Raw genomic sequence first — 24302 nt, 5'->3', positions numbered from 1 at the left:
TCAAAGCCTTTTGCCATTGGTGAAATGAGATAGACTTCTAAAGAAACAGTTTAAAAAAAATATATATATATTTGGAAAAGAATGCATTATATGAAAAGAAAAGTGCATTATATACTGACTTGTTACTTATTGCATTCAGTTACAAAAATAAGTCTTTCAATGTGCAGATTCATCAAAATGCATTGAACATTAAGGACTTTTTATTGAAATTTAAAATAAACTTAACTGCACATATTTAAGAATTTTTGAATTTACTGGTATTTTATTGTAATATTTGCAGACCAGAAATTTGAATTATTTAACAGCTTATGAAATGGCTGTCAATACATTAAAATCATGAAGCATCTAGAGATTTTAATTCAATTAAAAGAAAGACAACCATTTTCCATTGAAAATGCAAATAAAATATTAATAGAAGAAAATTGTGAATTAATTGTAGAAGAATTACTGGAACAAAGGACAAGAAAGAGAAGAGGAATGCCTCACTACACTTGTGAGGAGTATGTTAACCAAAGTAATTTAGAAAGTTTTAAAATAAATGTTTTTAATAACACCATTATACAATCAGAACTTCAATTGAAAAAAATATGAAGGACATGAAATATTATTTGAAAATTTAACTGTTTTAGACTTGTAAATTTTTAATTCATTTCTATGCTCAGAGAATTGTTTAAATACGTAAGTTTGCTGATTTTGTAATATTGTAATACTGCTAATTATGGGACAAATTAAGAGATTTAATTTGTAAATGGGAAAATAATATTGAGGAACAGAGATGCAATAGATACAATCCATGAGAGAGGAGAATCAAACTTGTAAAACTGCAAAAATTGCATTTGTTGCTGTTTTAAAGTTTTCTCAAATTATAATTCATATTCTAAAATATATAGCAATTTGTATATGGCTTATAAATTTTGTTTAACCCTATCATTACACAGGTACTGTGTGAGCAACTCTTTCCAAAATTAAATATTATTAAAGGCAGGTTGAGATCTTCATTATCTTTAGGACAATTTAAAGGCACTAATAATTATGTCAATTGAAAAAATTTATCACAATTAAAAAAAAGAAAATATTATACATGAAATTTGTAAAATGTTCCTGGGATAAAAAATATTTAATGGGATAGTTTATTAAAATATTCAAATATATTCATTATATTTATATGTTTATTACTCTAATTCCTTAACTATTAATTAACGCCCTCTCCTCCAAAAAAAAATTGTTTACATATTTTTATATACTCATATTAATATACTTATGGGGCCAGTTTATTTCAGTTTGCGAGAGCTGGTAAAATCTTTCAGTCTGCCATTGAATACACATATATAATTTATTATTAGTTAAGTGCTTTCTGTATAGATTTAGTTTAAAATGGTAAGTGTTAATCATACTGTATTATTTATTATTTCATGTTGAATACCTTAATTATTCCTCTTTGTAATAAAACCATGAATCAATAGCTACATACCAATTTACATTTATTTTAAATAAACAATATATATATATATATATATATATATATATATATTATATAATATATTATATTATATTATATATATATTATATAAATAATATATTTCAAATTAAAATTTCTATATAACTTTAGTATTAACTATATGTTAGTTTAGTATAATAATTATGGATGACTATGATAAAGAAAAATAAAAATATTGGTATTAAATAGCATTAAATTGGAATAATATTCACTCATACTAAAAACTCTTCATAATTTTTCTATGCAAAGAAGCAAAATGAAGAAAGTGTTTTCTGATTTTGTTCTGATTTGTGTAAAGTGTGAGTTAGAATGGGCCTAGCCAACCTATAGCCTCTGAAAGTTCTTACTAGCACTATGTTTGATTAAATATCCAGACAAATAATGTTTGTTTTGCAAGATTAAAATAGATATGTCATCATCACTATCAATAGTTTTAATAAACAGTTTAGATTTGAAACATAATAACCATATGTATGAAGCTTTAAATATAATTATTGTTCTGAGGAATGTTACTTGTAGTGACCCACTTTATCATACAGCATCTTAGTGTTGCCAAGAAGGATTTCAGACAAGGAATGATACACTATGCACTTTTTATATAGGCCTATCTAGTGTTATCAAGTTAGATTTTCTACTGAATCTAATAGTCCTAGATGGTGTTCCCCCTTCTCTGTCTGTAACTGTGACAAAGATTTAGATTGGCAAGGCCCAAGTTAGAACATATTAAATTTATGCATTTGGTTTTCTGTGTAGAGCCTGGTTTTTTGTACTTCAGAAACTTCTACAGTTGACAAAATAATTTTTGTTAATTTTATAGCTTTTTATTTTACATTATTATGTAAAGATTGTTGATAAACTTGTAAAATTCTTAGTATGTTAGCATAAAATTCCAAATTATCAGTTCTTTTACATATCCTTTAATATATGTATGCTAAAGATAAAACTTTTTTGGCCATTTAATCAAAAACATTTATTAAATTAATACAATAAATTAAATGCGTATTGTAGAATTATTTTAGATAAAAATTTCAATGTGTTGTCTTAATATTTTCTTTTAGGTTCAAGACATTACATTTTCTTTAGATAGTAGATGGGTGGCGGTCAGTACACTTAGAGGAACAACACATATATTTCCTATAACTCCTTATGGAGGTATGTAATGAAATATTTTAACTTATGCATTTATATTTTTCTATGTGTTTAATATTTAACTCATTATTATATAAGGACCTATAAGTGTGAGAACGCATACGTCTCCTCGTGTAGTAAATAGGCTTAGTAGATTTCACAAGAGTGCCGGTTTAGAAGAGAGTTATTCATCACCATCAACTGGAAGGAATAGTCCAATTCCTTCAGGCAGTCCAACTTCTACAGGTATATAATTTAAATTTATTGAAATTAAAAATATAAGTAAGCATTTGAATATTGTTATATATTTTAGGTATATCAGTTGCTCGTACTTGCGATTCACATCCGAGTGTATTGTATCAGACCACTATTTCTGGACGAATGGGAAATCCTCGACTACCTCCATATCCTCATCCATTAACAATCTCTGCTCTAGCTCAAGTGAGACAACCACATAGTTTTCCACTTCCGAGCACATCTCAGTCGAAAAATTCTCCTGGCAAGGATAGAAGTGGAAGGCGCTTGTCTGGTAGTTTAGAAAGCATGAATGTAGTCTCTATATTTGCTCCGCCAAGAGCTTGGTTGGTTGGTAGTCCTAATTTAGCACGTGACAAAAGAGGTAAGGAAGTAGTAAAAAAATTGTAAAATGATAAAGTTTATGCTATATATAATACATTTTGAAATTCAATAGTTTGATAACAAATTATAGAAATGAAAAGTAGCATCTAAATAGTATTTAGATGCTACTTTTCATTTCTATGACCATCCACTACTACTACAGTGAACTTTTTTAGCATTTTGGGAGTATAGGTCATTTTTGGACATCCACTTTGTGATTCATTAATTGAGCTCACATGACCATGCTTAAATTCTACAACCTGATTCTTAACCGTTGAAAATGAAAAAATAGACTCTGAAAGTGTCAAATCCAACTCTGCTTTGATTTCAGTTGGTGAAATCAAAGAACCTTTTTAGATGAAAGTAACTTATTGTCATTCATAACTCAATATTTTTGTTTACAAAATCACTCCAGATGTATATTTTGATAAATCTCAAACAATGACTGTTCATCAAAGTATAACAATAAAGTATCAGAATAACACTTTACTGTTATATTTGATATTAGAACAAACAATAGTAATAAACAGTAATAAAAATTTTCTTACATTAGCATTATGTGTCAGCTAGGCCATGGATTTTTTGAATGAACCTCATATATACACATATATAAAGAATGATTAAAATACATCAATATTCAATATCTATTTAACAATTTATTCAATAACATTAAAAAAATTTTTGTCATAGAATATTACAGAAAATTTTAATTATGAAGAATTTCACATTTATTAATATTTAAGATATAAAATTAAAATTTTCACAGTTGTTTTTTAAACAAGTAGAAACTGCTTATTTCAGATATATTTTTTCAATGTTAATATTATAGGATTAAAAAATTAAGGAAAAGTTTATGAAAGGTATATAAAATTCATAATTATAATTTACTTTGTTAGAAAAACGTCCAGTTGATTCACTTTTTGTTGTGGGCTGTCAAGGTTGTCTAATAGAATACATTCTTGAACCAAGACTACCTTCTGGTATTGGGAAAGTGGGAGAAGATTCTCCCATCGAACTTGATGTTACTGCGCATGCTCAGTGGAACTTGTTTCGGTAAAATATTCACATACCAAATTAACATTCTTTTTAATTTATAAAATGCTAATTTGCATTATTATTATTAGCATTACAGAAGATTTTAAGTTTTTTTATTTTTATTACAGTCTTTTAAGTTCAATGGAAATTAAACCTCCTTTATCTACAACAAACCCTCTAATAGCTTATGAAATTTCATCTTCAGGTAGTTGATAATTTATAAAAAAATAGTTTGAATTTTCCAAAAAAAGAATTAAAAAGTTAATTTACAGGTCATGCTGAAACCAATAATCAAATGCAAGACAGCCAAGCAAAAACAGAAGAGATAGAAGAGAGCTGGCTCTCTCAGGTAAATAATTTTATTATTGAATATCTAATTCTGGATTTTAGAATGTATCACAATGCAGGCTGCAATTTTTAATCATATTTTAAATTTATTTAACTTAAATTATATGCTTTCCATCTCAAATTAGTAGTGTCTTGTCCCTGTACATCATACTTTCCCTGCTAGCAACAAGGTCACTGGCATGACTGTTGCTAGCAGGACTCATGCTCTGTTGCCAGGAAGTCATCTATCTAACTTCCTTCAGGGGAAAATTTTTGAATTGAAATAACGTGACTTCCAGTTTGCATTGGAAGTTTGTATATAGTTAATTGGAGTTTCCTGCCCCTAAGCTTTCTGTATCCAGTCTCGGCTTTCATCTATCTAACTCCATTTTTGAAATTAAGGAAAGATAGACAACAGACGACTGTGGGAATTTATAGGTCTTTTCAAATTGCAGCCCAACAAGAAAATAATGTTTTCATTTCATAGAGTTAAATATTCATTCATTTTTTTAAGAGATCAAATTTAAATTGATAATCTAAAATTCAGTCTTCTCATCTTGAATAAGTGTGAGAATTTTGAAATAATCATGGTGTGCAGTAGGTATAAATCTAATAACTCCATCATGTCTTTGTATTTGTATGTCAATATTAATTTCCATATAATGGTATTAGCTCAATATTATTAAATTTTCTTGGTTTTTCCTGATGCAGTAATAAATGAAGAATTTTGAATTCAGCATCTTATTCCATTGATGTTTTATAAAACATTTTATAGGATTCATTTCTTGAAAATTGCATCCGACATATCTTTAACCAATTTATAGGCTCTCCATTTGTTAAAAAGGTGCAAGTACTTTCAACAAGACATGTTTCCATTGTCTTCGATATTAGAATAGTGTTTCTAAATGGTTAAGCAGCTGAGTTTGAATAGAATTACATTCACATGAAAATAGAATAAAGAATTTAAAAGTATAAGTAATTTCTATGATGGAAAAATTAAGTATGAAAATTAGATATTCACAGAAACTAAACATAGTCAAACAGCAACAGTTTAAAGTTAAACCAATGCACTTATAATAGATACCTGGTTTTAATATGCACACCATAAGTGATTTTATAGATTATCTTGTAAGGAACCTTTCAATTTTCTGAATTGTCCCAGGTTGGACAATTATATAAAGCCTTATGTTAAAAAATAACAGTTCCTATATGAAAAGTAACTTCTTATTTCTACATTGTCAGAGGAGCGATATCTCAGCCAAAATGGGGTCAAAAATGGTTGTCAAAAGCAGTATAGTTGTGGTTTGGTTATGCTGCATAATTGGATTCTGAGATCATGATGGAAATTTCACTTTGACACACTATTGAAATTATAAAATTCTACATTTTCTCTGACTCTTCCCTGCAAGTAAAATTCCCTGTTGATTTCCCAAGTTTCCCAGGTCACTTGTCAGATTATTACCTTATAAAACTTTGAACTTTTATTTTCCTGACTGCTATAGCATAACACAAGAAAGTATTGCAATCATCTCAAATTTTTACTTTCTTGTTACTTTCCTGGCAGTTTTAATGTAACATGGGTTAGGGGAGAGCGGGGCTACAAGTTCCATTTTTTAATCAACTTCATATTTTGTTAAGAAAACATAATTCTAGCATAAGTATTAAGAGATTAAAATTTAGTAATACATCTAACTTTGCTATAAATACAGTTTTTGGGGTTGTTTTTTGTAAGATTTTTTTATAATTAATAATACAATACCTAAAGTCGGAAAGTAACAACTTACCCCCAGTTCGGGGCTAGTTGTTAACAGGGTGGGTCAAGTTGTTACAAGATCTATGGAAGGTGTAATATGTAAAAAAAAACAATAATTTATTTAACTAAGTATGTATTTAAGGACTAATCAATAATATCTTATGAATAATTAGTTGTTTTTCTTAAATTTATTATAAACTTTATATTCATTTTTTGGTGTAACTGTATTTTATTTTGAAGGCATGTTTAAATACAAATTAAATTAAAATTATTAAATCAAAACAATCTAAAATATAAACAATCAACGTCCCCCCCACAGCGGGCCGCGGTAAAATTATCAAACGTTGACTGGTCCGTGGCGATGAAATGGTTGGGGACCGCTGGTTCCTTTTCTTTTTAGCATTCTCTTGTTGTTCCCTTTTATTTTATTCCATTGATTTCTTTTACCCTTCCCTTTTCCTTTATTTTTTCTTACTTCATTATTGATAATGTTTACCTTCCTTTTCTTGCTTTGCTTTTCTGCCAGGGCTTGTTTCTCAGAAATGTCTGTTAAAATTGCAGATTTTCTATGCCGTCTCTTGGTCGTTCCACTCCGTGGTGGTGCCTTCAGAAAAGGACAAATTGTTTCTGGGGAGAAAGGAACATCCTTTCCATGTTCTTGTATAACACCAGAAGTTGCAGGCAAATTTACAACTCCTGATGGCCCTGGCTGACCCAAGATTTGTCTTTCGTCAGTAATGCTTACAGTTTCACGTGCATTGTTGGATTTGTCTATTCTAGTTTCTGTCTCTGAAACTTCCATATCAATTATATCAATATCATTTATAGGTGTGATGCCTGCAGAGACACTATCGTGCATTGGAGCCAAAGGGCGATCTGTGACGAAAGATGGAGCAAAGTCGTCTTCACTGAAAATATTAGGATCATATGGCCAAATGTCAGTCTTTTTAAAAAAGAGTTCATTATATTGATACGGGTTGCTGCAATTGGCAATGCATGTTTTACGATTTCAAGGATCTCATATATTGACATTGTCTTGCCAGGGTTGCTGCGTAGCCAGTTGTCTTGAGTCTTTGCACAATAATTTTTAAATGGTGCATTCACTCCAATGTCCAATGGTTGCAGACTGTGTGTACAATGAGGCGGGAATGATAGCATTACAATGGACTTACATTTTACTTTTTCTACCACATTGATATCGACGTGAGATTGGTGATTATCAAGCAATAACAAAACTGGATCTGAAGGTGATGGTCTGGTGTGTCTGATGAAGTGATCCATATATATGAGGAACTCCACAGCTGTCATCCATCCAGAGCTATTTCCTGCACCAATGGATTCCAGTGGCTTGCCTTTGATAAATAAATCCTTGTATTTAAGTTGAAGGAAAATAAACATTGGAGGAACTGTGTGTCCTAATGCATTTGCTGCCAGTTCTACAGTGACTAATGTATGTACAGTACCTCGTTCTGCCGATACTATAGCTCCAACTTGTTTAGTTCCCTTTTTGGCAATAATTTTCTTTGGCTTTAGCGCAGTTGTAATGCAAGTTTCATCTAAATTATATATTCTTGATGGTGGAAATTTATATTTATCCAACACTGTGCCTAGCTTTGTAAAAAATTCATTAACATTGTGTTTATTAAAAGATGTTTCTCTGCTAGCACTTGTCAATTCTGGGGCTCTAATCGAGAGTTGAGGATTTCTCTTTAAAAAACCAGTCAGCCAATCTGGACCAGCTTTTCCATTCTCATGCCAAGATGGTGGAATAGCAGAGGCATTGAATTCTGTGCACATTCATATGCTAATTTTTGCACTTCCTCTGGTAGAAGACCAAAGAACATTGTTGCACATTTTAACAAATGCTCTGCCAACTTGTTTTCCTGTTCTTCACTAAAGACCAATCTTGTTTTTTTGTAGCCAACCACAGCATTTTCTACTCCAGATTTCAACTTCTTTACAAATCTGTATAACGTCATATGACAAATATCTAATTCTCTGGCAACAGTTTTTATTTTTTTACCATGTATAATAACTGCATCTGAGCTCTTTGCATCAACTCCTGAGATACAGAACCCCATGTTATTTTTCGAATATAAGTCCGCATACTGCAAAAGAAAAAAAACATTATTTTTACTGCATTACAGGTACAGATGAACTGGGGCAAGTTGTTCCAAGGTCACAACATGCCCCCAAAGAAGGGAACATCTAGCCCCAATAACACATGGGTTCAAAACAGCAACTACTAGATTAGGTTATGAGACATACACTGTTTCAGCATAGCATATCAAGATACTCAATATATTTTTGAATAAAAATACCAAATAACTGATCGCTAATTATTTAAATTTGCCAGATATACCAAAAATATCAAAAACAAAAATATTTACTTATGTGGATCAGCAATGTACAGGCTCCCTTTCCAATGTACTGCATGTCATCGGCCTGACTAAGATGGCTGCCATCCGTGCGCAAAAACGTTCAATTTCATGACGTATTTACTAACTATATTTCTTTTTTTTCCTTATGGAGCTATTTCAATCGGAACAACTTACCCCAGGAACTTTTAGCCCCACTCCCCCTACCTTCCCAACTGTTATAATATAATATTGTAATTGTGTCGCATTTGACCCTCCAGGTATTTAGAATCATGATGATTTGATCTTTCTAAACCAAAAAAATCCAAAATCGTGTGTGTTGTCATCTATTTTGTTTAATATCTCAGGATAAGGTAATGATTAAGAAATGATGTTTGGCATGGTAGCTTGTGTATAAGGGGCATTGAAGCTATTAAATTTTGGTGGTTAAAGGTCAAGGGATTTGAGAGATAAAGTGGGTCACATATCGGGGTCTTGAGATGGGGTCAGACATAATTAAAATTTTGCTTGTTATTAGCATTTACAATTTTTTATAAAAACTCATCCCTGCCCTCAAAATTAAGCTTCTTGCATTTTATAATAATTAATAATATAAAAAGATTTTTATAACAAAATCACATAACAACCAGGAAAGTTAGACAAAGCTTTTCTGGATTTTTTAATTTGAAATTTATTGCATAATCAATAGTATTGTATTTTTATCAAATCTGAAATTGAAATATTTAAAAAATAATCAATTAATATGAATTTATTTAATTCCAACATACAATATGTTTGCTCATTGTAAGTTCTTCCCTTGAAGATGCTACAATTGATATACAGTAGAGCGTCGATAAGTCGAACCAATTGGGGACTGGGGTCCTTCCAGTTAATGATTTGTTCCAGTTTCCGACTTTGTACGAAAAAATACATTAACCTGTCCGATGTTCAAATTTTTCTCCGTTGCGTATCGCTTCGTGTTGAATTTTCGTCGATTTTAAGCCTAACGAAAATTTTTATAATAATCATCGAGGCTATCGTATCGTTAAAAATTATTTCTGCATTTTGTACAAACAAAATAAATATATTAAAAAAATATAAAAAAAACATGAAAATTATACTTTAGAAGTAAATTTAGTATCAAAAACATTCGATTCAGCACGACACAGTCCGACTGAAAATCATTCCACTTTCCGGTCATTCCACTTACCGACGTTCCACTTATCGACGCTCTACTGTATTTTGATATATTGATATATCATGTGGTAAAAGCAAATTATAAACACTTTTTATTTAATTTTTGTTATTAATCAAACTAAGAAATTAATGATAATTTTGTAAATTAGGTTGAAATCATTACTCATGCTGGTCCTCACCGTCGACTATGGATGGGGCCACAATTTACTTTTAAAACATTTCAACACATGGCAAACACGACAGTTTTGTCTCCGGAATCATCTGCTCTTTTATCACAAAGTCCAGAAGTACCTCATTCGTCACCATTAGATATTTATACGGAAGAACTAGATATAGAAAATATTAGGTAAACCATTTATTATATAAATTTCTCTATAGTATCTTAAGTATTCACTATTATAACATAAAATTATAGATTTAATATTGATATATAAAACTCATTTAATAATTATTGTTTTAATGCCTACACATCTAATGGTAATACATTTATAATATATATTATAAAAAAGATTTTAAATTTGTTTTTTAATTTCTAACGTTGAAAATAATTTTGATTCAGAACTCATCCGGTCCGATCTAGTCCCATGGCCATGCCTTCATCTCATCAGTCGCATTCAGAATCGCCAACTCTGTTACTTATCGAAGCAAGTTCAGGTAAATAAAAAATGATAAAAAATTTACAATTATGTCAATTTATTTCTGTGATATGACAATAACCATATGCTGTTATATTTGTTATTTAAGGGAGTTTTGAACAATCTCCAGGAATTCTTGAAGTTTTTGGTGATTGGCCTAAAACTACTGAAACACACACTGCAAAAAGAGAACACATAGAAGATCAATTGAAAGAATGTCTGGCAGATGCTATGCAAGAAAGCAGTACTAAGGATAAACATTTACAAGCAGAGATTACAGGTATTACAATAATAATGGGTTTTTTTTATATGAACATATTATGAATACAACTTCTTAGAAACTATTAAGAATAAACAAAGTAAAAATTCAATTTTATTTGTTCAAAATATTACTTAAAATGAATAACTAAATTTTGATTGAATTGAAATAATTACTTTCAAATTTGAAAATATTCATGATAAATTGAAAATATACCTTTAACTAATAACCATTATTAAAATTATTAATTAAGTTATAAATTTAAAAATTATTATTAATTTTTTGGTTATATAAATTACACTGATTAGATGTATAAAACAAAATTTTTTTTATGAGTAATTTGAAGAAATAAAATTCTGCTTTTATTAAAAAGTTCTCTCTTTAAATCAAGTCCAACTATATTTATATTTATGTACCAAAACTGTTAAATGGAGATTTACTTGTTAAACATCACAATAACTTGTAATTTCTGTTTTAAAACATTGCTGGAAGATGTGAGGAATGTGTGAAATTATTGTTAAGTTCCAGCTTTGAACAACACATAGCTTTAACATTGAGAAATGCTCATTTATAGTGATAATCTATTGTAAGGTTTTCTGAATACAGAAAAATGTCTTTATACAAAGTTTTTTATTAATACAAAATAATACTATTTTTAAATGATAATCTGAAACAGTAATGTATGAATTCCATATTTACAACTTAACAAATTGACATTTTACTTTGAAAATACTTTGTTGATTTTCCGTATAGATTCAGATTTAGAAAATGTAGATCAGAGGTTCCCAACCTTTGTTATTTTTTATATTTGGAAAGTTTTGAAAGTGATATATTAAATTCTTAAAAATATTTTCACTGATTGTAAATAATAATTAAAGAATAATAAAATAGTATATATGTATGTATATTTTATCTAATTTGCTCATCAATAATAAACCCACTGGAAAACTGATCTGATGATGCTAACCAATTTTACTAAAATTTACCTTTTTCCTGAATTATTCTGTAAACTTACCCATCTTTTTTTCCACTATCATTAAAATACAGTCACTGGGAATATTATTATGATCACAGAAAGAATTCAAATAAGAATATACTTTAAAGTTGTTTTTTTGATTTAAATATTATTGTATCTTCAAATGTGTGATAAATAGATATTTATATTTAATAATAAAAAAGAAAGTGCCATTAATTCTTTTATAATTTTAATTTTTATATCAACAGACTAATGTTTTGTATGGATCACGGTTCACTACATATTCAGCACCAAGCCAGCTATGGTTTTTTATTTGTTTTATTTTCACATTAGTTACAACTTTAAAAAAATTTCTTTTGGCTTTGGTGTTTTAATCCACATTCAAAGCACTAAAATTAAATCAAAATTTAATTTTACTGCTTGGTTTTAAATTTCTCCATTCTATGTAAGCATTTTAAATAATGATAGAATCTTTAAAATAAACCTTTAGAGAATGAAATCTGTAAGTCTAAAAACTGCATCTCTTTGAAGAGCTCATTTTTAACGGCATCTTTTTAATTTAGTTGAGAAATCAAAATCCAAGCTATAAATCATTTTACTTAAATTAGGAGAACTTGACATTGATCTACATTTAGGCAATGACTTTTATTATCATATTTACTCAAATATAAGATGTCATCGAATCTAGGCATGCCTTAATTTCCACATGCTCACATATACGAAAAATAGACAACTCAAAACAAATTTATTGCTCAATAAATTAAGTTATATGTCACTGTCACTCATGGTACTGAAATCAGACACCTCTTCACTTTCCATGTTAGGCAGTGTGAATCAACACTGGATTCAATGCTTACATTTTTTCACACACAATCATCCCTTAGTTCTATTTGAAGTGCAATTCATTAGATTTCATCCTTTTGGAGTGACTTTTAATTTTAGGAACTTTAATTTGAAGTTCTTAACATCAAAAGTGCACTCTGCAAGGATAAAATCTAATGAATTTTATGCATTTGTCTGAAAATATTTGGGTATAGAAACAAATTTTGTAGCATAGGTCTGGCAAGCAGGTCAGTTGTGATCAATCATGGTTAACATGATACAAAAATATGTGATTTTTACAGAAATATTAATTTTATATTTTTACACACACTTTTTTAAAACTGTTGTTATGAGTTAGTAGTTTTGAGCTCTGAGATAGTGTGGTCATTCTTTGTAGCATATACTGAATGAGAAATGGGAGGATGTGTAATATGTATAAACGGTTGTAGCTAGCTTTTGTTGTTTTAGAAATTGCTTTGTTATACTCTTAAAAATTCTAGTTTCATGCAAAAGCATGCACTGAAAAAAAAGAGAAAAATTAATTTTCATGATGAATGAGAAATCAAATACTTTTTTCTTATGATGAAAAATAACTTATAACACTTCAATATATTTACCAAAGAAAGAAAAAACATAACTTGTACAGTACAGTGATGGATTTCAAATACATAAATATATCTACATTTGCAGCATGGTTTTAATTTTTGCCCAATGGACCTAAGAGAGCATTTTATTGGGCCCATTGTGATTTGGCTGGGCATTGAAAGATAGGTCTGACATGCAGGATGGATCCACATCCCTAAGAAATTCCTAGAATTTTTTGACTGCACAGATTTGATCTCAGATCCTTGGAATGCCTTAATTGACTCAGCTATGTGTCCAGCAAACATTTGCAACATTATTAACTCATTCTTATAAAATTAACTTTAACAAAGGAATTAAAATATGATACTTTTTATTCATGAAAGTAGATCAGGCCTGTTCTAGAAGTAGTTAAATTTCAATAAAGTATTTGGGTGGTAATCTATCATCATCATAATATTTATTTTAAATAATCATTGATAATAGTTAAATTCAGCAAAAGTCCATTTTACTATCCTGAATATTTACAGTGATTTACTGTAGAAAGTCTGAAAATTAAAATTTTCAATATAAAAGTAATTAAGGTTATGTTTATCAATCAGAAAGTATTTTTAATTCTGAAATGATATTCATCATACATAAGATTTAATTTTATATGTATTAAATGAAATTGGTAGTTATGTAACAAAATAAACAACCTATTTCCAAACAGCAAGTTATAAAATGGAAAAAATAAAAGGTTTTTATCACTTTGAGTAATCATCATTAGGTTTTCATAAAAACAATAAATTTAAATTCATGTATACATGATGCAAAGAACAAAAATAAAATATACATTGCAACTCTTACAATTAATCATTGCAATTTTAACATGTTAATGCTTGAGAAAAACTTTGAATCCATCAGTGAGCCTCTTCTACATATTCAAATACCAGCCTAAATTTTCTATCAGTCAAACATCTAATGCTGGATTACATGCTGGCTATAATTAGGTTATTTATTGAATGATTAAACAGGATAATTTGGTCTAAATTTTAATTCAAATATAATTTCTAACTACGAATTTTGGAACAAACCAGGTGGCCTGACCTTTCTACTAAATAATCTTAGTTAATTGTTGAATAAGTTGGTTATATATAGCTCAAATGTAATCTGGTATTAAACATTCTATTTTTTGTGCAGAGATAAGTGGTCTTGTAACCGTATCAATGTACGAGATGCAATTTTGTCTTCATCCAAATATCCAACATGTTATTTAATGGAAAATGTCCATTTTCATTAAATAACTTGCCAGTTTGAGATTAGGTTGTTTCCATTAACATTTAATTTTTAGTTTTTCAAATAATTAGGGAGATTTCATTCACTATTTGTTTTTCTTTTTATGTATTAGGAAATGATTTATATGATCAGCATCTGGAAATGATGTCACAAAACTTCAACTATGATTATTTCAAAAGCAACGATTCTTTTCAGTTTTATTGGACATTTCTGATCTATTTTACGTCAGCATTCATTATACTTTTAGTCATTTATTTTTTTGAATATTTTGTATATTAAACTTTGTTGCACACTACAAAATTTTTTTATTACTTAAATTTTGTTATCTGCATGACTGTTATGATAATTTTATTAAAAATTTGTTGTTTTTAGATTTTAAATGTCAAAAAGTAAAATATATATTCTGTTTGCCTTGAATTAGTTTTTTTAAATTTAAATGAATGTGATATACACCAAAAATGTGATTTTAAATGTGATATACGTCAAAATATATATTGTTTTTCATATTTTTGTTAAGATGATTAGTCAATAAATGAATTTTATACTCAAAAGATATAATTTTCAAAATTTTTAAATTAAATTTGAGAAACTTTGCATTGTGAAAAATTTACATGTATACATTTCACATTAATAAATGAATATATTTCAAGAGTTGTTTATTATTTATTCATACAATAATTATGTTTATAGCTTTTTCAATAACCGTTTTGCTTATTACTAACATGTACAGTACAATATTTTGAATTTGACATTGTTAGTTACTGACAAATAAATTTAATCACATACAATTCTTTATTGACATTGTCACAATGCCGGAATGCAATTTTTAAACATTTTTATTAATTTTTTAATTTAAAATATATACTCTCCACCTCAAATTAGTAGTGGCTTGCCCCTGCACATCATACATTTTCTTTAACAATAGAGTCATACCACTCATCTGCTTAACACCTTTCAGGGGAAAATTTTAGAATTGAAACGATATGATTTCCAGTTTGCATCAGAAGTTTGTATATAATTAAATGGGGTCTCCTGCCCCTAAGCTTTCTATATTTAGTCTTGACTTTCATCTATCTAACTCCATTCTCAAGATTAAGGATGCACAGACAACAGTGGGAATTTATAGGTCTACAATTTTTTCAAATTTCAGCCCAATACTGATAATTTGTTTTTCCAGTTTTTGAGTGTTGATCTGTTTAATTGTAGTACTAACAATGTGCAATTGTTTTTGGCTAATCAATCATCTTTGGGAATATTGTGAAAAAGAACAATTTGACTGAATTGCTGTGAATTTCATTCTTTCAATAATATAAATAAATACAGTATAATTATTTGAAACATTCTAAAAAATGTGAAGTGTGTCATTTCCATGTATTTAATAATGACACAGTATCTCTACAGTTAAAGCTCCTTCCAAGCTTTATTCCCAACATGTAGAATTTTTTAACAGCTCTGTCTTATCTTTCCTTATTTCTGTTGTTGTCTGTATTGTTACAATAGGGAGTATGATGAATTAACATATTGGACACTGTACTTATATGCTTTCATTCTACACCAAAGATGTCATTGCTTCTAAAAAAGCTAAGCTAGCTATTGATAGTGTTTCCTATCAGAATCTTACAAGTTACAATGTTTTCCTCTTCCATTTCTGTAGGTTTATTATTTCTACTAGCTTGGAGAGTTAAAAAATTATGTTTAACTGGCACATTACAGTTATATCATTGTGTGTACTACTATAACTTTTTCAGAATAACAGGATGATGAAATTGGATAGGATGCTTTTTCTTTTTACAACTGTGGTCTTGCAACTTTATCTACTTAAAATCATCCACTTTCTTACTCAAACTATAAAAAAATTGAACTATTAAAGATGTAAGATGTTGCTAGGAGCCAAATATGATTTAATTCTCCATCAAGAAGTTAAGCATCTTTTATAAGTTATGTTAATTAAGGATTATTTCGTATGAAAATGGATTTTTGAAAAAGAGAGGATTAAAAAACGGATTTAAATCTCTATTTGTTCCTTTAGAAATGACTGTTTCTGGGATATATATATCTTGATGAGATTGGGTTAGTTTCAATTGTAGATCCAGTTGTTCTGAAGAGAAATTGTATACGAGAGCCTTGTAGATTTAGCTGACTCTTCCAAATGTTCAGGATGTCTAAGAATGCCTAAGTTTTGCTTAAATAAGATTTGTGTACTATGAAATGGAGATCTGACAAGTTGGAAGAAGAAACAAGAAGTTTCAAGATGGCACATCTCTGAGGAATATGAAAACATGTTTCACTTTTACTGATGAATGCATTTTCTCAAAGCTGTAAAAAGATGTTCTCTTTTTTAATGACAATTCAGCTAAAAATGCTTTTTTTAAGTGCATGCTATTTATGATGGTATATATAATTCTGTAAATATTAAGAAATGTTTGAACATATTCTTGAATTCTTATGGTAGCTGTCCAACACAATGATTTTTGCATATTTTAACAAAACCAAAAATAATTGGTGCTATGTACGAAAAAGAACTCCAGTACGCCTGAGTGCAGCTTACCGGTAATTTAGTTAAATTGCTATTCAATCTGTAGGAATTTTTGTTGAATTAGTATCAGGCTAGATTAATGCTAGTTAATTTAATATACAGGGTGACAATAATTAACCCGTACAAGTTTTTTGTATCATAAATTTATTAAAGAAATGAAAATTAGCAAAACAACAGCATATAACAGTGACAATACTTTACGTATTAATCAGATATTCAGCCAGTTTTAAAGTGGCCTCCTTTTGCTTTGATGCAGAGCCCAAATGCGTTTTGAAATTTACAGCGATGGGCCGCGCTCTTCTGGAGACAGTTTGTCTCACTCCCAGCGCAAGGACTGCTTCAGCGACTCCAAACTTTCATGGCGCTTAGAACAGGCCCTGGCCTCCAAAATGGACCACACACTGTAGTCCATTGGGTCCAGATTCGGTGAGTACGGTGGCCATTCCGCAGACGAGATGAAATCGGGAAAATGAGCCTTGCACACTCCTGAGTCTTATTCACCCTGTGTGTCGGCACCGAGTCCTGCTGAAACGTCCATTTCGCACTGCCAAAATGCTGCTGAGCCCACAGAAGTACCACAGCCTCGAGAATGTCATGGTGGTACACATCTTGATTGATTTTGGCCCCTTGATCGACGAAAACAAGGGGTGTCTTGCCGCTCGCACAAATTCTGCCCCAAACCATGACTGACATTGGATTTTGTGATGTTCGATGACAGCTAAGCGTCCAGGAGCCCCTGCGGACCAGTTCCTGTCGTTTTGATGGTTGTACGGAGAAAAGCTTCTCGTCTGTGAAGAGAATGCACTCCCATTGTCGACCTGTGGCCCGACGCTTGAGTTAACGGGATCTTTGGAGTCTCACGCACTTGTTTTCATCGGTGAGGAGCTGAACCTTTTGGAACTTGTAGGGCTTGAGTACGAGTTCCTTTTTCGCCATTAACCTCACCGATTTGCGATTGATTCTGATCTCACGAGCAATTTTTCTCATGGAGACCTTCGCATGTCAGTCAACTCGCTTTGTGATGATCTTGCGGTTCCTAGACGTGTTGACAGTGCACTTTCTTCCACGTCCGGGATGGTCACTATTGTGGCCAAGCTCCTTGAATCGCCGAACTGCATCTGAGACTGTCATTTTTGGAACACCGAGCAGACGAACAATTTCACATTGATGCTTTCCTTGCCGGAATAGCTCTAAAATTGCACAACATTTGTTCGACACCATTAAAAAAATAAAGAACTAACCCTTATTACATCGAAAGTATATCTACACGGGCAGGAAACCATGGAGAATTAAACAATATTATGTAAATTGGTGACAGTAAAAAAGTTCAGGTGCAGCATTGCTACAAACTTTGTACGGGTTAATTATTGTCACCCTGTATATATTAAATTAATATGATATTAAACAATTTGGCTAGAAGTAGACAGTTAAGTCATTATCTTGTGTTAAATTTAATAATTAGAAAAAAAAAATTTTAATTTAGACTATTCTGGAAGAAAAGATTGGCCCAGAGTCTCAACTCCTGTGTATTGTGCAGATGCACACTACCCAGACCTCCAATCTTCACTTCCAGACCAATTAATTAATTAATTTTAGATATACCATACTGGTCACTCATTGTATCGAGTATGTTTGTATATGTTATCTTGTCAGATTCTTAAAGCACACATCAGCAAAGTTCATTGTAAAATTACACGGGCAGTACCATAAGACAATGATTGCCATCCCTGAAAGAAAAATGAATAACAGCTCTGATTAATGTGTTTATAAATTCAAATTCATATTGTGTTCTCTCAATATTAACTACCACTTTTGATTTATTGGCTTTTGTCAGTATTAAGTCTTTCTGAAATCATTTTTGGACCATGAAGTTTTTAAACTTTTCTGTATATTCATTATTGTTTCAGCCTCTTTCCCTGTTATGTTCTTAGCAACAACTTCTAATCTTTTTATTATAGTTTCAGTTTCTCTATTTGAAACTCTCCATCTGGAATAATGCCCAAAAACCATTTGGTCCTTCTTTCATTTGCAATGCCCAAAAATGGCCAATTAATCAAAAATTTAGATAGAGTTTGATAGCCTAATAAATAGGATTTAACAATTTGGAGGGCTTTATCACACCAAGGCTGACAGAAAAAAAGACCAGATCTTTTACAAAAAATTTAATCTTTAATAATCATTTTCAAATTTAAGTAAGGATGCATTTCGGGTACAATTGTCAAAAATTGTTTGTATGTTTGTCTTTTCCCTCTGGTGCTTCAATTCAACAATTTAAGTAAGTTTTATATTTTTCCAGAAGTTTAATCCTCTGAAATTTTGTTAAAGATATTATTCCTGAAATATAGATTTTAGAATAAAACAATGAAATTAACTTAAATGCAACAATAACAAGTTTGAAAAAATTTAAAACAATTAGCAACTAACAGTAAAATGAAAGTATTTTAATTTATGAAGCAGTTTTTCAAGCAGATATTTATTGATCTGTTTATTAACACACATTACCTATGCACGGTATTTATGTTTTTGGAATTGTAATGTTGTTTTTAAAGACTGACAAACATTAGATAAAAGTGGAAAAATTTATGAACTGACAAACTCAATTCAAGTATGCATGGTTTTCAATCTATTTTTGTATGACCATATAGGAAGGAAGAGACAGGAGATTATCCTTTCTTTTATATTCCAGTAACATTAATTATGTGATAATTATATAGTTAAGTTAAATTACAGATAATTACAGTTATATGTATATGTTAAGTTGCAATCTCTCATAAGATAGTGAATTTTTAAAACAGCCTTCAGTAGGTTACAGGTAACTTCTATCTAACTCAACTCTTGAAAAAAAAGTGTTATTGTTTAAATAATCATATTATTATTTTTTGCAAATGTTATGCTCAGCTGATACTGGTTCCAAGTGCCAGACTAAAGTCAAAGCACAGCTACCCAAACAAGTGTTACATTAAGTTTCTGTGTTATTGGTATGTGTTAACATTTAGAAACTGTCTAACAATGTGACGTGTGTTCAATTATTATTGTTATTATCTACTATTGCTAAGCAGATTTTGCATGTATTCATGTAGAATATTTTAATTGTAAATACTAATTGTAAATAACTTCATTCAAACTGCTTTTTTCCCTGATAAATATACATTCTAATTTTACTTTTTTTTTAAAACCAGAATACAGCAAAAAGAATTTTGAAGCACAGTGCAAAGGTACAGAAAGACTTAAATACACTAAATGCTTTTCCTAAATATTTTGCAATGAAATGGGAGAGTGACTGATATGTCGTAAAATACAATAATTTATTTTCAATTTGACATATTGCTTGAACTGTTAAAACTTCCTTATATGCTTTGAAAGAGCTTGAGTGCTTAAGGGAAAATGTTTGCTTAATTTAGAAATATTTTTGTAATATTGAAATAATTTCATTTTTTTGAAAAGAGTCACATTTTTATTCATCTAGTTTATTACATTGAATGCATTTGTAAAAATAGCTGAATGCCACTTATTGAAATTGCAAATTAACTGAATTGAGTTTACTGTATGCTTAGTCTTTGCTATATGCACTCTTCTGATCAGTCTATAATTATTATTGTTCATTCTAATTACTGTAATCTTCATTGTTGTCACATGTCAGTGTATAGAGTGCTGTGCCAATAACCAATATATCAAACTGAAATCAATTTGTGTTTATGACATTGATATTTTAGATTTTAGGATATTGATATCAAAACTAATAAATATTTATTTTACAAAATTGATACAGAAGTTAATATTGATGTTGCAGACATTTATTAGTTTTGGTTTGTTATGTCTGTTATTGTCACAGCACTAATTGTAAGAACTGCAATAAACCCCCTCAAAATTTTTAACACTAGTATTACTTTCTGACAGTTGGAAATTATTGTAATTGTCAGTCGTAGAGAAACCGTGTTGTGCTAGATTGCTTATTTGAATTGTTAAACACAAGATCGTGTTATTAACTCAATCACTTGGCTTTTGACTTTAATTATTGTAATTAATTATTTTTATATAATTAATTATTTAATTATTGTATTTATTATTGTTAATTAATAAATATCAAATTACCTATATTCATCATTGATAACAAATACTGATAGCAACTTTTATTGATAATGTTGAATATTTTATCAGTTTTGGTATTTATCTAGGATATTGATATTGTAAACATTAGTTTCGGTTTGATATATCTGTTATTGGTACAGTACTATTGACAATTTTTGGATTTATAATTAGGATAAAAATAGAAAAATCTAAAGAATTTATTTGAAACTCCTTTAAATTGTGAGAAATGTTATAAATATATATATAACCTCATCCTATATGTGAGATCATCTTATAAGTGAGTAAATACAGTATTTACTTGCGTATAAGATGATCTCACATATAGGATGAGGTGTGACTTTAAAGATCAAAATAAAGAAAATTAGATTTATTAATATAATTCTAATATTATTTCGTTTAATCACAAATAAAATATCAAATGCACATAAATGCACACATTGTCCCGCTAAAATTACTGGCATTTTAAACTTTAAGGAAAAAGTTTGTGAAATTGACAACATAATTCATTCATGTAAAACTGGACAATTGGGAACCTTTTTGCCAGTTCTTAACAGTCAAATCCATTCTCTGTCGATTATATTTATGAGTTTCTCTGAATTTGGTTTCCAAATAATCATCTGTTTTCACTTGGGAATGGATTAAAACTTATATCGGGCTCCTGTGTGATTTTGGAATTTCAATCTGGAATTCAATTCAAAATTACTCCTGACAATACACAAGAACGATTGAAACAACCCAGTTAAAATACTTTTGTTTTTAAACACCAGAGAGTGAGCATCTGGTAAAAATTGCGAACACGCGGTTCACAAAAATTTTTGCAAAAACACAAAGATTCTTTTGCTTATGTGTATAGGACAATCTGTTTTTGAAGCAGTGAAGAATGAATAAAAACCTTATCTTATATGCAAGTAAATACAGTGTGTATGTATATATATATAATTGATTTGGAACATAACATAAAATTACAATTGGAGTAACATCTCTCATTGGGTTGCAATTTTCAAATTGCAGATTTATAAATTCCCAATTGTGTCAACTGCCTGTCTGTCCTTCTTTAATCTTGAACATGGAGTTAGATAGATGAAAATCAAAACCAGATATAGAAAGCTTAGGATCCAAAGGCCTGATTAACTACGTACAAACTTCTGGGTTGGACTGGAAGTCATGTTATTTCAATTCAAAGTTTTTTCCATAATGGAGTTAGATAGATGACTATCTTGACTTTATTGTTAACAGGAAAAGTATGGTGTATAGGGACAAGACGTACTACTAACATCAAGAGCATATATATTAAATTTAATTAATTAAAAATTACAGTCCAGCATTGTGACAATATGAATAAATAATTGCTTGTTAAAATATATTAATGTAAAACTCTAATAGTTGGTTATTAAATAAATTAAATTATTATATCCAATTATTTGGATACAAGCATAATTTGGCATAATTTATATAAAAGCAGTCCTCAACTTTTTTTTTTTTTTACTCTTTCTGTCTGTGAATATAAGAGGGCTTTCTTTCAGGACTACAATAGAACAGGCCCATCTTATCTGGGACAGACTACCATGCAAAAAATTTCTAGGGTTGCACACCCAGATTCCAAAGATTGATTATGGTCTAGCATCTTAACCACTATAAACTTTGATACATCAGTATTAACAAGTGGAATTGATAAAACTTTATTAATAAGCATATTTAAATAACTAATATTCTGCAAATAAATGTTAACCCTATAAACAATGAAAATTATTTTGTTTTCTGTTTAATCTGCAGTTTGGCATTTTAAATAATGTTTTAAGCATTAAGCATATTCACTATAAAAAAAAAGTAAAAGGAAACTTTTACTTTTTATCCTCAACTTGAGAGATTTTATAATTCATTTTATAATACAAAAGTTATACTACAGAGTTGTATGTATTTTTCAGAACACATAACACTGATTTTATAACATGCTGTATACTCTCAATTATCCATTTGCAGATTATCTGTGCTTGCTTATGTCTCAATAAAATTTACACCAGGAATACAAATATTAGAATTAACAACACAGATTTATTTTTGCTATATAAAATGGTATATTTTAAATAGCAATAGTTAACAAGAAGATTTATTGAGCATCAGAACTATTTCCAGAACATCAAGGCATAAATTAAATGTCCTAACAAGTACATTAGGTGTAGTTTATTCTTGAACAATATCCCTCTACTTATGAGTATAATATGTATTTTTACATTAAATAAGTTGTAAAATTGTGTGAAGAAAATATTTTGAATCATTTCCTTATCAATAAATCATTAATATTGCAAAATTAATGATGTTTTACTATGATATCTAGCTAGCAATCTGTCATTCTCAGTTAATAATACAAGAAATTGATAATGAACTGCAAGATGCTAGTTCAATAAACTTTTCTAAATTTTCTGTTTATGTCAAAAGTTTTATTCAACTCTGATCACATCTAAAGTTAATTAATTAATTAATTATAAGTTTCAAAATGTATTTTATTCATAATATAGAAACTTTAATTTCATATTAAATCTAACATAATAAATTAAATAAAAAAAATCAGTTAGCTTTTATTAAAACAGACTTGCGGATTATCCATGTTTCTGCGTTATCCATGCCTCCATTACCAATGATTAGCCCGGATAATCAGAAGTATACTGTATATCATATTTACATGTAAGAAACTTGTAATTTTTGGGTGTATAGGCAATCCTTGATTTTCAGATGTCATGTTTATTTAGAATTTGAGCATTATACATTATCTGTGTAATTAATAACATAAAAATGTATATACAGGATGTATTTAATAAGTATAGAACCATATGAGTTGTTGTTCTTTGTTTATTCTTTTACAGGTAAAGCATGGCAGCAAATGAGAAGGAACAAATTTTCAAGTTATTTTGATGGTGGGGGACCTGAAGTCATTGAAGTCACTGAAAAGTTTAATGGGCTGCATCCAGACTTCCCACTAATCATCATGATAGTCAAGGTGCAACCTGTCAAACTCTGACAACTTTATATTGACTACAAATCCATCATCAAAATAACTCAAATTCATCTTTCCTTACTCTGAGTCAAGTTTTACCAGCAGAAGAATAAACAAAGACCCTATTGTTCTAGACTTCTGGGCCATCCTGCATTCAAGAAGTTTTGAGTCATAAAAAAAAGAAAAGAACATATCAAAATGTACATTAGGGTTTATTTAA

At 29.4% G+C, this 24302-nt stretch overlaps 1 protein-coding gene across 2 annotated transcripts in view; it reads left to right on the top strand.

Annotated features, from left to right (window-relative positions):
- The window catches only part of rudhira, an 80661-nt gene that overhangs the window by 54134 nt on the left and 2225 nt on the right, over positions 1-24302 (top strand). Inside the window, exons 13-22 of one of the 2 annotated variants that reach the window (XM_067288158.1) lie at positions 2557-2650; positions 2726-2872; positions 2940-3245; positions 4141-4297; positions 4408-4484; positions 4552-4628; positions 10063-10259; positions 10473-10567; positions 10658-10828; positions 14578-15114. In XM_067288158.1, coding sequence (XP_067144259.1) covers positions 2557-2650; positions 2726-2872; positions 2940-3245; positions 4141-4297; positions 4408-4484; positions 4552-4628; positions 10063-10259; positions 10473-10567; positions 10658-10828; positions 14578-14744 — 1488 coding nt within the window. In that variant the 3' untranslated portion in view covers positions 14745-15114. Of the gene's footprint in view, positions 1-2556; positions 2651-2725; positions 2873-2939; positions 3246-4140; positions 4298-4407; positions 4485-4551; positions 4629-10062; positions 10260-10472; positions 10568-10657; positions 10829-14577; positions 15115-24302 lie in introns of those variants that run through there. The other variant, XM_067288159.1, reaches the window with a different exon arrangement.

Source organism: Centruroides vittatus, unplaced genomic scaffold (assembly GCF_030686945.1).
Source record: "Centruroides vittatus isolate TY-2023 unplaced genomic scaffold, ASM3068694v2 scaffold_769, whole genome shotgun sequence".
NCBI classification, from domain to species: Eukaryota; Metazoa; Arthropoda; class Arachnida; order Scorpiones; family Buthidae; genus Centruroides; species Centruroides vittatus.
The sequence above is the reverse complement of the archived record's forward strand: the minus strand, read 5'-3'. Positions and strand labels throughout refer to the sequence as shown.